Genomic DNA, 12,910 nt, shown 5'->3' on the forward strand with positions numbered 1-12,910 from the left:
AATAACACTAAAATGTTGTGTAAATTATTTTTTATGAATGAATTTACAAGGAATAACTTAAAGTGAAACTCTTTTCAGAACTACTTTCTCGAAAACGACTCAGGCGATTTTGGTCATTTTTTTATAAATAAACATTTTATTAATGTTCCAATAACGTTGCATAAATAAATTGCATGTGAATATCTACAAGGAATAGTTTAGTTTTGGGAGTAAGTTTTTTTTAGAAGGGGGGGGGGAGAAATCTTCCTAAAACACCTTACAATTTTAGTCATTTTTCACAAGAAAATGTTTCATTAATAACTGCAGTACAATATGATTTAGTTTAAGGAATTGGAGCGAGAAATTTTACTGTGGGGGCCCGTATCTTTTATTTAATATCTTTAACCTACGTATCCGGCGTTATATGTAATCATTCTATTAATAACGAAGGATTACAACTTCTCATACCACTCAGCGGGCGCGGTGGCTCAGTGGTAGAGTGTTCACCTCCGGTTCGATCCCAGCTCGTGCCACGTGGACTTTGTGGTGGACAAACACCGTGCTCGGGGTTCTCCTGTCTCCTTCCACTTTCTTCATTCCACCATTTTATTCATTTCTCATAATCACCGTCTCCTTTAGCCTAACCGGCATAACCGTGGGACATAAAACTCAAATATTTCATTTGATTTTCCTCATACCACTCAGATGGGTAGCTTCTGCATTGACACAAGCAGTATCTTTGTCTTTTATTACAAGATATCAGACTAGAGGAATCACGTTACCTGTCTTTTGCACATTCTCTGAGAAACAAATGAAATCGTTCAATTTAACGTCCCACGTTTCTTCCCTTTAGGTTAAGGCAGACATATGGTTAAGGCAAGTAAATACATTGTGGAATGAGAATGTGGGAGGAAACGGGAGCACAATGAGATGTTGTCCACCACAAACTTACTTGGCTAGAGATGGAACCAGCGACCCTGCACACCAGAGGTAATCGCTCTACCACTGAGTCAACGTGCCCCGCCCCCCTGAGTTTAGTGAAGGTACACGAGTATTTCAATACCAGTTTTACCTTAATAGGTGGCACAGTTAGTACATTAGGTAACTTTAATTCCTTTAGTATGAAGCGCATATGTTTAATTTTTTCAGATCTCATTTCCCTCAAAAACCACCATTGAGTACAGTAGAGTCCCGAAAACTCGGTCTAATGTAGACCGAAGGGTGGCCCAGGTTGTGTAAATGCTAGGTTATCGGAAATGGGGTTAAAAAAAAGAATAAGTACGAGTGTTTCCTCAGAAAATAAAGTACTGTACTTGTATGTTTTTGTTGCTTGAGAACACAACAGAGAATAAACTGCTCAATTACCCTTAAACAAAGGAAAAGTACGTACTTTATGAACGCATAGAGTCTTTACTATACATGTAAATGAAAATTAATGAATATACCGGTGCCAGAAATGTGGTGGAGGAGTGCGAGTGTGACGCGAGAAAAAAACGAGTGCGGGAAGAGGGGAGTCACGCACGCGGGCAATGATCTTGAATAGGTCTGCGCGCGGGTATTTTTCCGCTCTGCAAGGGTGTGACCAAGTTATCCCAACTGCTGGGTTACCGAATACCAAATTTTCGGAACTCTACCGTACTCCTCAAAGAAAACAAACCAACACAATTTGTTTAATAAATTATCCTATTTTGTATTAATTAACATAACTTGTATAGACTTGATGCTAGGAATCTACCAAGATAAAAGCCGTTTTTTTTAGAATATAATCATATAAATTAGTTAAGACTAGAGAATATAATAATAGTAAAAAGAAATACAAGTTTTAAATAATTAATCTTTATATGTTATACTAATGTTTTTAAGAATATATTTGATTCAAGTGGTACATGATCACTGATTTTATTTGCATTTTTCTGTTCAATTATTTTATGTTCAATTCTAAAAAAGAAAGAAAACTTGAATATTTAAAAACAATGTACAAAGAAGGTTGTAAATTCTGTTCGTATACAACACGAATTGTAATATGTAGAAGCAAACACTTGAGCACCAAAACAACAAACGTCTATAAACTTTGGTTCGTGTTCTGTGCATGGCAAAATTAATTTCTTTCTTTTAAATTCAGTTCAAAGCTAACTAACTAATCGTAAAAATACGATCGCATTAAAGAAAATAATAATAGTTACAATTCTGGGAAATCTATGTGCCGTTTCTCCCTATAAAGTGGATTACTGTCTAGAATTGGCAACGGGTGACCAGTTGAGGTGAAAATCCAATTGCCCAATGGAAATAACTGATCACTGCTGTATAAGAGGTACAGATATTTTAAAGTAGCCGATAAGAAATGACTATACTGAATATCATCTTTTGGAGGATTTTCCTTGTAGACATTGGTTATACCAGTAAATCCTCCATCAACTTTACAGAAACTCTCTAAAGATTCAACAATTTCCCAACACAAGTCTCTGTACACTGGATCCTTGGTTACTCTGTATAAAATAAAATAGGATTCAACTAGTTCATAACTCAGTTTGTAACTTTTAGCATCGTTTCCGAGTGATTTGGCGAGTTCACCCGTGAACGTAAATCTCTCAGGTCCAAGATGAATATTGGTTTGTTCGTATGCCAGGTGACACAATCCTTGAATACCTTTCGCCATTTCCAAATACCTATAATTTTCCAATATTTTTGCTGCCAACGTGAAAGTACCAATCAAAGAGCAAATAGAATGATGTATTTTCTGAAATGAGTGGCCATTTTGTGTTGCTAAGGAGTAAGGTTTTGTCATTCCATCGTCTTCTAAATTATCTCCAAGTGCCTTGACTTTAAGGAAGATTCTTATAATAACTTCTTCAGTTATATTTTGAAAAATATCTCGAGCTTCTTCGTTAAATTGTTTAGCTTGTATCCATGATTTTAGGAGTGTTTCGTAAAATTTACTGCTTTTATCACTTTCTGGTAATGCTTCACCTGAAACTTCCTCTGTGTCAGGGTTAATTAGGACTGGCAATTTTTTTGTAGACATAAATATTCGCTTAATTTTTTGACGAATTCGTAATGCTTTTTTCCAAAATATATCGTGTCCAGTTATATGCGACAAGTAAGAAAACTCTAAATGTATGCCTCCAAATTCAGACAATACACTGCAACAAACTTGGTTTGTGTTCTTTTGATAAGCCATAGCTAGTGACCTGTAAGGAATTTCTGACTGTGAAGTGAATGCTTGCAGTAGTTTAGTTGCCAATCCATAGGCTTTGATACGAAATATTTCGTCACCTGTAATGGAATAACATGAAAGCAAACTACCAACGAAGTTTGTTATTACTCTATATACGGACATACTCGTATTAGCCATATAAATATTTGGATTGAAATTGGATGCAATCCAATGTTTACCTACATTGTATTCGTCCATCATTTCCATTATATACAAAGTATCTAAACTATTAACTATAGTTTCTCCCATCTGAATCTGCCCTAAGTCAGGTGAGGTATAGGCTTGCTTGCTAATTGGTCTAAGTTCATTTGCGCCCCATGCATACCTGAAATAACCCATCCATGCGTGTCGCATCATTTCCTTTATTTTTCTTCTTCTATTCTTAGTTTGTTCATCTGGTTCTTCTCCACCTTGTACAAGAAAAGTATGTGCAACAGGGAATACCAATTGTGGGGACAACGGAACTGTATTTCTAGGTTTCTTTAATTTGCGTAATTGGTCTGATGATTCCAGTTCGAATATTTTAATCATTGATATGATAACGCCGAACATAGTGACTGTGAATGTAACGATTAAACACACCAATAGAAAACTCAACCATGACATTTCATAGGTCAATTTCTCAATATATTTTTTTGTCCAAAATATTATACCAGTAAGCTTCATTTTCTACGTATTATTATTATTCGATAAGCTACGTATTTTTCTTTCAATATTTCAACACAAAAATCTACTTTATGTCCTATTTAACATATTTATTTTGCATCTGACTTCTTTTTCTTCTTGCAACTTTAATTGAGATTATTTTCTTCAGGTGCAAATCTACATTCAAATCACCCATATCACTAATAGTATTTATATTCAGTCTTAATTTTTCCTGTCTATACGAATTATGCTTGTTACAATATTATAGTTAATATCTTACACTAAATATCTTTTCTCATATAACTTCCTAAAAAGATTTAGATAAATTATTGTACTATCTCATTTTATGGATCCATACTTATCTTCATGAAATATTAAGTTCTTTTAGCAAGAAATGCACTCTTAGGCTGACTATACCCTATAGGATAGATCCTAGGAAATCTCTTAAGATTTTTCCTGGAATCAAAATCTCAACGTGTATGGTATCACATTGCATGCCATTTCCTATGTTCTGAATGATCATTTGAGATTTCTCGTGTTTAGAGCACGCTCTATTTCGGAATGAAAATTCGTAAGATTTCGATTTAAACGACATCAGGTGAGAGAAAGTGAAAACATTTTCCCCCTCCAGCCGTATGTGGGTGAAAGAGCAAAAGTACTCGACAAAATTAAGGGTAGTGCAGAGACTGATGAGATACGTTTTGATAATTTATCTTCTGATTTTTATGCTTTTTAGAGGTGTGCAATTTAACAGTATAGCGCCTGGTATCAATATCAGTAGTATGTGAATCGTAGTTACGTGTACGGCACAGAATGGTAGGATTTCCTACGAGATATGTCGTAACATTTTACCTCAGATAATAAATCCTAAGATATTTCCTGGGACTTATCTCATAATGTATAGCAGGCCTTACTGCCTTAGGTACGTATTCATAAATAATATCCAATCAAGATTCAAAACGTGTCGTGAGTAAAACTTAATCTTAGATGAAATTACCTTCTTGAAACAATTCGTATTCATAAACATGTTTTCAGAATTTCTTACCGAAAATGCATCTTGCTCGAGACTACTACTAGTCCTGTCTTGTTTTAAACATTGGACCGTTCATGTTGTCAACTTTCCTATCTAATGTTTTCAGAGGTGTGAACAGAGCAAAGAAAAAACGTATAGCAAGATATTCCCCCCCCCCCTTTAGAAAATTGAAACAATGACTAGGTCATTCGTTTGTACTACGTTTGTACCGTTTGTACCAAAAAATTTTCGTTTGTACCATTTTCCTTATAGGGTTATGAGAGGTCAACTGGGGGGGCTATCTTGGCGCCGAGATAGACCCCCGTATCACAGCACAAAAAATTGGAATACACCATTCGAAAGCAAATCGTTTGTACCGTTTGTACCGAAAAAAGTTTTGTTTGTACCCTGATAGTTTTCGAGAAACAGAGGATGACATTTGGGGGGCTATCTTGGCGCCAAGATAGCCCCCCCCGTATCACAGCACAAAAATTGGAATACACCATTCGAAAGCAAATCGTATTGGAACAAAATCGGAACAAAACTTTTTTTCGGTACAAACGGTACAAACGATTTGCTTTCGAATGGTGTATTCCAATTTTTTGTGTTGTGATACGGGGGGGGGCTATCTTGGCGCCAAGATAGCCCCCCGACCCAAATATCATCCCCTGTTTCTCGAAAACTATCAGGGTACAAACAAAACTTTTTTCGGTACAAACGGTACAAACGATTTGCTTTCGAATGGTGTATTTCAATTTTTTGTGCTGTGATACGGGCGGGCTATCTTGGCGCCAAGAAAGCTCACCAAGTCGACCTCTCAAGTAACCCTATAAGGAAAATGGTACAAACGAAAATATTTTCGGTACAAACGGTACAAACGTAGTACAAACGTAGTACAAACGAATGACCTAGTCATTGTTTCAATTTTCTAAAGTGTGTGTGTGTGGGGGGGGGGGGCTATCTTGCTATACGTAAAGATATATCTAGTGTAAAAGTAAATTTGCAAATTGAAATTTCACATCTAATTTTAAGATAAGAGCAGTTTAAATTTTATATTTAAGATTTTGAAAGATATTTAATTTCATCATCATTTCAGCTCAGCAGTTTATCGATTGGTTTCATGCAGCTTTCCACCCATCTCTATTCTGGGCCAGACTTTTTATTTCTTTTTAGTTTTTCTTCCCTATATTTTGTATTATTTCAATCGCAGCCTCCCCATATTCTCCCCTCTGCAATTTTGTTCATAGCATAGAGACCTGCACGGGCCGGGCCCGACTCTGTTATTTCTTTGGGCCGGGCCGGGCTTGGGCTGGCCGATACTGATTTCTCTTCAGGTCGGGCCGGGCTGAGGCCGATCAATTGTAATTCTTTAATAATTATTGACTTTCGTTAAACGATAATTGGAATAAAGCCAAACGTTGAAGAAGTGTGTCCGTGAAAAATGTTACAAAGAATGCAATAGCTATTTAGAGTTTGTGTTGCTTAGCGGCTCTACTTTCATTATAGAGGATTGCAGGCATTATGCGATAAATTGAGCTCTGACCTTGACCTCCACTGAACTCAAAATATAAAAAGAAGGTGTGGGAATGTTTTGCCTGTCGCTAAACAATATTGCCATCTTCACTTTATGCTAAAAATCAATTAAGTTAGATTTTTGTTACAGGGAATGGAGTTTTTGTTCTCTCGATGACAGGCAAAGTTCTAGGAGGCAATGGTACCATTCGGGAGGCAAGCGTCAGGTTGTGAACCAGAGTTTAGAAAATGTTTCTGAGGGTTAGGTCAAATTTAGTACTAAAGTTTGAGAAAGATTCGGGCTCGAGCTAATTTTTTTTTTAATTATTGGACCGGGGTCGGGCCAAAAACTTTTAAAATTTATCGGGCCCGGGCCGCGGGCTTGGGCCAAGAATTTCGAAAAACTTATCGGGCCGGGCCGGGCCGGGCCGAAAATCTCCAAAACTTTTCGAGCCCGGGCTGGGCCGGGCCTAGGTACGTTCGGGCTGGATTGGGCTCGGGCCGAAAAATTCGGCCCGTGCAGGTCTCTACCATAGCGTGAGCCTTATAACGTGTTCAATCATCAAATCTTGTCTTTTCGAAATATTCTTCAATACACTTTTCTTCTCCTACTAACCTTTTATATTTAAGTCATATTTATTTTAACACATAAATATTTTAAATCAATAGCATGCGTATGTTGATATTGAGTCTGACTCGTGTGACTGTGTAGGCAGCTACGGTGGCTCAGTGATAAAGCGCTTACCTCTGGTGCGTGGGATCTCTAATTCAATTCCCGGCCGAGTAAGTTTGTGATGGACAACATCGTTTCCGTGGGTTTTCTCGGGGGTACTCCTGTTTCCTCCCATTTTTCATTCCACCAATTCTTCCATCATCATTCACTTGCTTTAATCATTGTCTCCCTTAGCCTCAAAGGCATAATCGTGGGACGTTAAACTGAAATATTTCATTTTAATTTCGTGTGACTGTGCGTTATCCATGTAACAACGTAGAGTTTAATTTAGACAAGCGCTTACTTTTAAAATGTCAGTGAATGAATGAATTATTAAGATGTAACGGGGGTATCAGAATGAGCTATTTGTCCCTGGCATGTTTAAAATATCAAGGAACACTTTCAGTAAATATGGGGGAAATATTAGTAAATCGTTAAAATGAGTTCAAGTCTGTCAGAACTCGAGACGATAAATGCTGTTAGTCTCAAAATAAAAAATAAAAAAAGTGGGAGAGTTGTCGACCCGGCGTTCCAATAATAACCCAAGAAGATATCTCCATGTAAGTTCTTATTACTAATTTTATGGCACAAGTTTTGGCACACTATAGTTTGGAAAATTTAGAAGTAAAATTCAATACTCAGCATGAAAAGACATATTTATAAGGGACTAGCATATATTACCCGCTTCGCTGGGTTGAAATGAAAATTTAAATGCACAACTCTGTATGTCATGTGTGTAGTACCCGTGAAATATACTGTTCTCGTTTTAAATGGGATCTATTTAACCAGTATCGGAAAGATCACTGATCATCTCGACGACCCCGAAAACAATGTATTCGACACTAATATTGGTCATATATATAACATCTTTCTCCCCTCCCCTAAGTGGCGGAGCTGATTTTGGATTTAAACCGGATCGGAAATGCCACTGTTCATCTGAATGATCCCGAAAACTATGGATTAGACACTAATATTGGTCATTCGATTGCTATTATATATAGCTTCTCCTCCTCCTCCTCCGAGCTGCGGCACACGGCATCAGAATTGTCACTGTTAATCTCAGCTACTCCTAAAACTATGGATTCGACACTAATATTGGTCATTTTCGATCATTTTTAAATATTTATCCCCCTCCCCTACGTTGTACCCTCCCCTCCCCAACCATCAGGCTGAACCTCCCCAACCATCACACACACACACACACACACACACACACACACACAAACACACACACACACACACACACATACACACACACACACACGCAGCCATTTTAATAATTTTTACACACACACATATGTCCTCCCGCTCCCCTAGGTTGGCTCGTCAAAGTGAAACGATAAAAAAATACCCAAGGCCCAATCCTCATATATGCTAAAAATTTGAGATTGTTTTTGTGCTTCAAAAGTTATTAGGTTTTATTAGTTTTTTATTTATACTTTATTTATATTAGTTTTTATTTTATTTATTAGTTTATATTTATTAGTTTCGCGTGAATAGTCGCTATTTCGTATGTCCACCATTTCTGACGCGCCTACTTCCTATGGAAGTGCTCCCGCGCGGGCCCACCAGACAAGCTGTACCTGACTCGGTTCGATAGCATTTGTGCTCTCTAGTGGAACCTAGCACAGGTTGTGTTGTGTTTTTAAACCCTCCATCGCACGCGTGTTTAATTATAACATCAAGCCACGCGCGCGCAGTCTCACTCCGCAATATGCATTTATCTTCTTTTTAATGTGTATTTTGTTTTGAAGCGATTTTAAATTATTTTCTTTTAAATGTTTCTGACAATTGCCAACATATATTTTACAGTATCAACTCTTTTGAACAGTTCTGATATTTTGTTACTTTCCCTGACAACCAGAAAACAAACGGAAAAAATTCCATAGGCTTAGTTGTCATATAGCCAAAGTAATATGTATTTTAAAAAGAATAAATTATCGAGTACGAGTAACTATCGAAAGTAGAACCCGAATGGCTATCGCGAAATTAAAATACTTGCTCGCTAATGGCGACCGTGAAATTTCGATCCCTGAGTTCAGGTACCTGATGAAGATCAAGGAAAATGAAATGAAATCGTCGATGTAGGAAATCACAACAACATTATGCATAATTTTGAACTAGGAACAGGGAATGCGAAAGGAATGAAATTAAACGAGTTCTGTAGAAGGAAATATATTATGAAAACGACAAACCACTATCAGCACCAGTGAAGAAAACAGCAGCTCTGCAATTAGGAAACGAGAATGATCTGTAAAAAGACAGTCGTTTCGTCAGCCCTTTTCGCATAATAGAAACATAGTTAAAGACGCAATCATTCAATGATGCTTTGAAATTGAGAAAAACAAAATAATCATAGAGAAACAGATCTGACGACTATGTAGGGGTATGATAACACACAGACACATTTTTTAAAGCCATAAATACAAAATCAGTGATTGCGTTGAGTGTTGGGGCATGGTCATACAACACATTTCAGTGGAAGTTACTCCGATATTAAGTCTCACACGGATGATTCTTGGCAGCAAACGTTTCAGTAGTACATAAAATTCTTTAGTTACAGTTTGGCCGCTGGGTACAAATTTTTGGCAAACAATTCCTTTGCTATCGTTAAAATACACAACGAGGATTGTCTTAATTTTCGATTATGATTAGCATGAGGGTTAGGGGAGTGAATCAGGAACATTCCGCTCGAAGCGTTATCGTTTAGTTTAGCTTCCTACAGAAACCCATGTTTTTGTCTTCTGCAATAATAGAGAAAATTTGGCTTCCCTTCAGCGTGGCCATCAGTTCCTAGCAGTGATGTAGTCTTTTCAGTTTCTGTTTCTCCGTTAAGTTATGGGGACGAAAGTTTCCAAGATACTGATAAACTAGTTGAAGCTTATAGGGTATATTCATTCTTTGCATTCGATCTTAAAATAACTTAGGAACCAGTAGTTTGCACACCATAAAATTTTACAAGCTTGTACATTAGTTCAAACCTACCATCAGAGCAAATTTTATGAAAATTGGATGGTTCGGTTTAATTCGTATGATATATAGTATCTTTGTGATTGATTTTTCACGGAGAAATTAAAATGAAGGACGAGAAACGAGCTGTAAAAATATTAAATATTTAGTAAAATAAATGGAAAAATAAGTTCATTACCTGAATCTGACCAGGAATCCTTCTTTCCCCTCATTCCTAGGAATCCACTTGGTGCCTTCTTTTGTGCTCGTTTATCTATTTGTGATTGACTAAACGTGTCTACTGATGGTATTTCATAATCTTCATTGGAACCGTTGAGCAAGTAATACAACAAAGCGTCAAGATTAACGTCTTCTTCTTGGCCGTCCTTTTTGCCTCGCATTCCCAGGAAACCAGATGGTGCCTTTTTACCCCGCATTCCAAAGAATCCTGATGGTACTTTTTTGCCACGCATTCCGAAAAACCCTGATGGTACCTTCTTGCCTCGCATCGCGAAGAAGCCAGCAGGCGCTCTCTTGTCATAAGCGTCGTGGTCGAACAACCCTAAATCAGCAGCGTCACCATCATCCCTTGATAAAGAGTATCCACTGTCATAGGGTTCTTTCTTTCCTCGCATTCCCAGAAAACCTGATGGTGCCTTTTTACCTCGCATTCCCATAAACCCACTAGGCGCTGCTCTTTTATCATCGTAGGATAGATAGTAATCGCTGTTATCACCAAAAGGTTCCAGCTCGTCTTCTTTCTTGCCTCTAACACCGTAAAAACCGTTGCTCACTCTCTTCAATGATGAATAATCATCACTGGGGTCTTTTTTACCTCGCATTCCTAGAAATCCGCTGGGCGCCCTCTTGTTTACGTCTTCGGAAGAGCTTTGGGCTAGGACGGAGAGAGCGATTGAAGCAAGGAGGAGGAGTATAATCATCTGTATGTTCATTCTGAAAAGACAAAAGGAAAAGACCATAATTAATATATATTATACTAGTTCATTGGTAATAAATTACACTTAGATGTAGACTTATATTACCAGAAACCGTCATCTCAATTTGCGGGGCTTTGAGCGAAGGAAAATTACGGAGGCAATGATGTAAGTAAAAATTCCCTGTCTACCATTAATTCTGCAATGTCCGGCAGAAAGACTTCCCGTATTTGGAGAGAGCGTTGTGTGAATTGTGGCGAGGATACTGCAGCGGAGAATGTATTGATCGATAGCGGTATACGTGCCATTTTCAGTTGTTGCAATGGCGTGAAGCAGTGAGCATCGTGCGTTTGTTTTGGAGGAGTATATTCGTAATGGTCGTGCTGTGACTACTACTCAGCGGGCACTTCACAGTCAGACCTGTCCGACAAGATTCTATTCCGGATAGAAAAACTATTCAAGTCTGATCATCAAACTAGAGCAACAGGTTCTGCACTCAGAAAAAATCGCTTGGTAGACCTTAAACCATAACAACGCTAACGCTGGAAAATCTGAAGCTCGTGAGAGCATCCATCCAGTAATCTCCAAAGCGTTCAGCAGTTAAACATGCAGCTGTCCTGGAATTGTCTGATAGGAGTGTAAGGCGATTTGTTTCTTTGGAGACACTTAAAGGCGCAAGTGTACAAACATCGACACACAAACCTGCAAGCGCTCAAGGAGGCAATCGCGCAGGCAGTGGAAGCCATTCCACCAGAAATGACACGAAGAACTATGGACAACTTCCGGGAAAGGCTTTGTCAATATGTGAACAAAGGACGACGCCATTTACCAGACATAATTTTTAAAACCAAATCACGTAAAATGGCATAGTATTTGTTGTTCACAAATAAAAGTTTTTTTTTTTTTGTGTATCTTGCTTTGTTTGCTTTGAATTTTTGAAATACGGGTGGTCTTTTTGCCGGACCATGTACATTATTATTTGCGTTTAAGGAAAACAAAAATTTCCAAAGATGATACATTTACCAACTAACAGATCTTATTGTATGGATAAGCTAAAATAACCATTCGTAGTCTTTGAAAAAGCCGAGTAAAATTTTTGTTTTTCTAAATCTTAAATCGATCCTGTACCGACAACCATTACACCTATTAAGTTCAAACTGATGGTTCTTCATGATGGCACTAGCAACATGACAGTCCACAATATGCTTAATGAAATTTTAGCCAAAAATCGTGGTTAACGCTTCAACTTCATTTTTTTTGTTTAATCAGAATACTATTAAGACATATATCAATCGATAGATCAAACTGAGCTGAACAAAATGATATCGTTAAGACTGAATTATCATGCGTAGTTTATATATATATACAGGGTGGTAGCTAACTCCACAGACAAACTTTGGGAGGTGATTCTTTATATGAAATGAAAGAAAAAAGTTCTAATAAACATGGGACGAAAAACGTCTCCTTTCAGAGTTATGAACCGTCGAAAATACACGTTTCGAAACGCTCTGCCTTAGAAACTACAGGACCGATCCCAAGCGGTTCAAGGAATTACAAAGGAACTAGTATGCGCTCTATCTAAATATCTATGTTCTACCGTGGTCCGTTATCGGCGAAACGAACTGTAAAAAGGAAGTTGAGATATAGGGGATATTCCTTTAAGTACTAATGGCGCGTTCGTTTCGCCAATAACGGAGGATGGTAAAACATGGATATTTAGATATATCGCATGCACTAGTTTCTGTGTAATTTCTTAAACCGCTTGGGATAGGTCCTATAGTTTTTAAGGCAGGGCGTTTCGAAACATGATTTTTCGAATTTTCGGCGGTTCATAACTCTGAAAGGAGACGTTTTTCGACTTATGTTTATCAGAACTTTTTTCTTGCATTTCATACAAGGAATCAACTCAAAAAGTTTGTCGGTGGAGTTACCTACCACCCTATATATGTAGG

General features: G+C 37.6%; 1 protein-coding gene across 1 annotated transcript in view; it reads right to left on the reverse strand.

Moving 5' to 3' along the window:
• Tk (Tachykinin) overlaps nt 1-12,910 on the reverse strand; it is a 568,960-nt gene that overhangs the window by 22,792 nt on the left and 533,258 nt on the right. Inside the window, exon 2 of the mRNA XM_081735973.1 lies at nt 10,223-10,977. Coding sequence (XP_081592099.1) covers nt 10,223-10,976 — 754 coding nt within the window. The 5' untranslated portion in view covers nt 10,977. The remainder of the gene's footprint in view (nt 1-10,222; nt 10,978-12,910) is intronic.

Source organism: Thermobia domestica, chromosome 13 (assembly GCF_964235325.1).
Source record: "Thermobia domestica chromosome 13, izTheDome1.hap1.1, whole genome shotgun sequence".
In the NCBI taxonomy this organism is placed as follows: Eukaryota; Metazoa; Arthropoda; class Insecta; order Zygentoma; family Lepismatidae; genus Thermobia; species Thermobia domestica.